Source organism: Camellia sinensis, chromosome 5 (genome assembly GCF_055761805.1).
Source record: "Camellia sinensis isolate YWXY chromosome 5, ASM5576180v1, whole genome shotgun sequence".
Classification (NCBI taxonomy): Eukaryota; Viridiplantae; Streptophyta; class Magnoliopsida; order Ericales; family Theaceae; genus Camellia; species Camellia sinensis.
In genome coordinates, this window is record NC_138965.1 from 145082899 (window position 1) to 145088013 (window position 5115).

The 5115-nt window shown below is 32.7% G+C and overlaps 1 protein-coding gene across 11 annotated transcripts; it reads right to left on the minus strand.

Moving 5' to 3' along the window:
* Positions 1-314: 314 nt before the first annotated feature.
* On the minus strand, positions 315-2785 carry LOC114281519 (uncharacterized). Of its 11 annotated transcripts, none has more exons than XM_028224012.2 (4): positions 2526-2785; positions 2174-2321; positions 1071-2091; positions 315-647 (listed from the first exon to the last, which is right to left on the minus strand). In XM_028224012.2, exon 3 carries the CDS (start codon positions 2007-2009, stop codon positions 1113-1115), a length of 897 nt encoding a protein of 298 aa, XP_028079813.2. In that variant the 5' UTR covers positions 2010-2091; positions 2174-2321; positions 2526-2785; the 3' UTR covers positions 315-647; positions 1071-1112. The 11 variants fall into 11 exon arrangements, with proteins under 11 accessions (XP_028079813.2, XP_082726079.1, XP_082726074.1 ...); XM_082869953.1 differs by having other exon boundaries at positions 1289-2091; positions 2526-2769; XM_082869948.1 differs by having other exon boundaries at positions 2174-2353; positions 2526-2767.
* Positions 2786-5115: the final 2330 nt, after the last annotated feature.

The following is a 5115-nucleotide window of genomic DNA, read 5'->3' on the forward strand; positions in this document are numbered from 1 at the left end:
GAGTCACCAACATGGCTCCATGTGATCATAAACTAAGCTTGTATTGTTCAATAAATAAGTGTGTATGATACAAACTTGATTATTAACGATGCATCATTCCATAAAATAGATTTGGGTTACCATCCAGCCTAACACAGGTAAGAAGTTAGATAAGTCGAATTCAAAAACAGAGTTTTTTTGTTGTGCAAATTTACGTTAACAACATTGTCAAGGTGCATCAAATGTGCACAGGCCAGGGCTTAAATTATGAAATGGAAAAAACCAAAAGTTCACATACAACAAATACAGAACTTTAATTAGGGAAACTCAAAATCTAGGGTTCGTAAGAATGGAGTTATATTGTGATGATATGGTAGAAAGGCATCAAATGCGCCTAAGCCAATGGCTTAAAGTTGGTAAACATGTCACTATTCATAGGCCTCAGTACATCTAATAAGTTAGATATGTATGAAATTAAAACTAAGTAGAATCTAATACTTAAATACATAGATTTTACATGCTTAAAATGGGTTCTTTACTTATTGAGAATTTGGTATGCATGCAACATAGTCCATCCCAAGGAGTATCTGGTACTGGACACCCTTTGTGAATGATGAGCATGTACCTCAATGTCATTATGCTTTCCATCAGCTGAATAACTTGAGCTCCTGCAAGATAAACAAGAGCAAGTGATTATTCAGCAAAAATAAATTGACAGTGGCATCCATCTCAAACTTTAACGGACAGTTAGGGTAGCATGCCCACACATGAGCTGGGATCTGAGAGAGTAATGGCATCTAAAATTCTTAATACATCACATTTGTGTAAAGTAAGCCCAAGAGCAACCAGAAAGAGAATCAGATGACTTAGACTAATGAGCAATCCAATTTTAGCATAGAATTCTAAATATATTAAGCAATTAAGGTAGCAAAAGACTTAAATAGAGGATATACAACTAAGAACAACAAAATCATCTCTAATCTCTTCAATTGCTCGAGTTACTTAAGAGGAAAATATATAAGAAAAAACAAATTGACTGATTTATAATAAAGTATAATCCAATCACATAATTAACAAAAATCACAACTCACTAAAAAGTATTGTTAGCACTTAATGAAGAATCCATGAGTTCTCTATTCATTTTTCCAAGCATACAAAATAAGCGAGAAACATTGTGATTGAGAATCTTCGAATCTGTGCGACCAAGACCAAGGCAATGTATGTGGATTTGAGAGGGGTTGGCTGGCCCACAACTTCTCTTCTGAAAGGCTGGTCTTGAACATAAAAACAGCATTTCCAAGTGACGTACCAAAGAGCCAGTTATGAACATCCCAAAATACTTCTACTGCAAGGCCATCAACCAAGATGGAATCGTTACCCCGGAACTTCCACTGGAGCCGCTTCACCTGCATCACAGTCTTAGTGTCTATGCGGATCGTGAGGCACGGGTCATTGGCATTACTGGTGTCGCATTCAATCCTGAGGTCATGGAGTTGGCCATTATCGCAAAATTGAGCCTTCGTACCGAATATCTTCTTACCAAAGATGTGCTCTCTCTTGCCAATGAAAACAGCATTGGAGGGAACAAGGGTTGCACCGGTTTTCTTGAAAGCTTCTTTTCTCATGTCCCCAAGAAGGAGAATCATTTGTCGATTGGAGACTACTCCCACGTAGAATCCCTCTGACGGCTCAGGCCCAGATCCAAATTTAGCCGAGGAAAGGTCCCAATAGATATCAATTTTACTATAATTTGCTTCCAAAGTTTTTGATCCTTTCTTCTTCGAGAACAACCAGGGTTTTACATCAACTTTGCAGAGGCATTGACTGGTGTTATCATCAATTCCAACACTAAGGCCTTGACCCATCAAATTCTTACTCCACGAAACAGTAATCGAGCAAGAACGTCCACGGATTCGACATTGATAGACACAAGAAACCAAATTCTGAGCAGTTTTGTTGCTACTATTTGATGACGAGAAATCAGCAACTTGAACCCCATTTTCACCAAAACAAGAAGGAAAATCCCTCATACTGACACAAAAAAGAAAGAGCTATAGATTCCCCAATTCTATTCCTCTCTCAGGTTTATCCACAAACAGTTGGTGCACACTTCTACAAACAATTGAAAAGGGGCTCAGATAATGGAGAAAACAGAACAATCACAGAGAGTTAACCAAAGGGAAGAGGCACATACCTCAATCAATCAGAGATGAGCTGAAAGACCCATCTCAGAAATGCTCCAAAAACCTCCTGGAAAGGCTTGGTTTGATCTGGGTAGAGCTTCAGATGCAATTTTGATACGAACCCAGAAATCTAAGTTCATTGAAAGAACGAGGGGACCCCTAGATTAGAGACAAAATTGGGGAATGTCACTCTGTATAAAATAAATCAGAGAGAGAGAGAACAGGACAAAAAGGAGACTGCTTGTTACTCTAATTTCACTGTCAATATTGATACACATGTATCTATGTATATATGTATATAAATAAACCTCTTGACATGAAAAGAAAAGAAAAGAAAAGAAAAAAAAAAGTAGAGAGAGATACCTTAAGATGGAGACAGCTTGAATAATCCAATGAAGATGGAGGAAAAGGCCAAAAAAAATGCAGAAATCAGCAACTGGGTATTGCTGGAAAGGCTGGGATTTGAATACTACTATACACTAAAGAATATATATGTATATATATACTGTACTGTATTTTTCTCTAGCTAACAACCAAAGCAGTCATTGCCAATTTTTAGAAACGTCAAAATTCTCGGCAAGATGCTCTCTCTCTCTCTCTTTCTTGCAAGAAAACAATTTGAAATTTTGGAATTTAGCACCCGGCCTATTTTGGCAATACGGATGAGCGGTGAGGATGGTTGGAATTGAATTGAATTGGAATAAAATCAAAATTAATTTTTATTATTCATAGTTTTTAAAAAATCAGAATTAATCTAATCCGTTTAAATTTAGAAATTAATCCAAATCAATTCATTTAAATACGAATTGGATCGGTTTAAGATCACGGATTTACATAATTAAATAACAAATATATATATATATATATATATATAACACTTTAATTTTATAAAAATATAAATATAGCACTATATTAGTTCCATAATAACAACATGTTTTTCTATAATAGCGACATAATATTCTAGAATTTAAACAATCATAAGAAAATTGGTTTCACCATAAATATTTAGACCATTACAAATTAAAACTAAAAATTAACAAATAAAAGTAATAAAAGAAGATATTATACTGGGTTAAGGCTTGAGTTTATGTTTTATATAGAATAAGAGAAGATACTATGTGGAGGATGTATAATAAAAAATAGACTATTTATATACGGTCTGGAATGGTTTCAATCCGGAACCGGTGGGGTTCAATCCGGAACTAATCTGTGGACTACGGATTTTTAATTCTTTAACCCGGAACTGAACCACAGATTCAAAAAACCAATCCAAACCTATCAAATTAGACTGAACTGAATCGAATTACGGATTTTACAGATTTTTTGCTCAGCCCTAATACAGATAACTTTTTGATTTTTTTTTCTTTTTTTATCACAGTACTTTTCCTTCTTTTTTTTGTGTGCGCATATTTTTAAAAAAAATTAACTTTCAACTTACTTTTTAAGATAGATTATCGTAGCAATTCTAATAATTAATAGAGTGAACGAATAAATTGAAAAAATTATAAATCAATTCCATCCGGATTAAACAGTGTGAATTGGTTTGGTTTTTGGTCTTTGTTGTGAATCATATTTTACTGTTTGGCCCGGTGTTTTATAATTATAAATTCAGTTATAAGGATGACAAAATTCTTCCACTCAATTGTATTTATTCTAATTCAATTTTAATATAAATGATTTGAGAGAATATTAATTGGATATGGTAAAATATAGTAGGTCAAAAGTGTCAAGTTTATATTAAAGTATGCAATTGTATCATTAAAATAATTAATGTTCCATTTATTTAGGTAAAAAATATTTTTTACAAATTTTTTATTTCTGAAAATTTTCTTAATTTTTTTTACTAATGTTTGGTGGAAGTGTAGTGGAGGTGGTGGTGACATTAGTAAAATTTTAATCCAGAAAAGTTTTCTCCCTTTTGAGAGTGGAAAATATTTTTTACCTAAATAAGTTTGTATTTCTATTGACCATGAAAAATATTTTTCATTGACTTTCATTTTTTATTGTACCAAACATTAGAAGATACGAAAAATATATTTCATAAAATTTTTTCTACCCAAACTAACGGAGCGTAAGTTTTAAAACAAGAATTTGCTGCCAAAACTTGAAAAATTCAATCGGTTGCCATCCCTATTCGATTGGAATTGAATCGAACTGAATTGTCTAGATATATATATACATACATATATATATATATATATATATAATTTATTACATACAATAAAAACTCAAATCTTTTATGTATCAAATACTTATATACATAAGTTTGTAACATTTCTTAGTTTGTTCTTATATAGTGGGAGAACTAATTATAAACAATTTATTAAGTTGGTGTACATTATTTTGGTATCAAGTTACGAATGATAACAATATTTTTAAAAATTGTGATTCCAAATCGAATTGAACCATGATTTAGTGATTCGGTCTAGTTTGGTTCCAACATTTCCATAGTTTGGTTTGGTTTGGTTTCAAATTTTATGGAATTGGGTTTGTTTTTGATTTACTCATAAACAGAATTAATCCGATCCATGCTTACCTCTAATAGTTGAAGTCAAAAATGATTTTGTTAAAATATTTTTTTTACTTTGTTATAGTGCAAAAAATTATATTCGTGACTTGTAATTTTGACATAACTGCTATTTAACTTAATTTTGTATATTTTATTATAGATTATCTAAATTTTTTCTCTGTCATTGCTTTATATGAGTATTATGTTTTTTGTACGGTCGAAAATATTCATAGCCTTCTGTACTCTTTACTACCAAGCTCATTTTGCTCCAATGGAGCTTTGCCTTACTACAAACAAACAAGGGTGAGCTATCCGGCGAGTGGTTTGCCGAAAAATCCCTCCGACGGCCTAGTTAGCTTTTCCAAAGAAGAAAAGAGAATATAGAGCACTGTAGAGAGAGTGTGGATAAAGGTTGCTTACCCTTATGAATTTGCTTGCGTCTCT

What these genes read in the sequence shown, in the direction of transcription:
- LOC114281519 (XM_028224012.2), bottom strand. Translation starts at nt 2,009, where the DNA reads ATGAGGGATTTTCCTTCTTGTTTTGGTGAAAATGGGGTTCAAGTTGCT.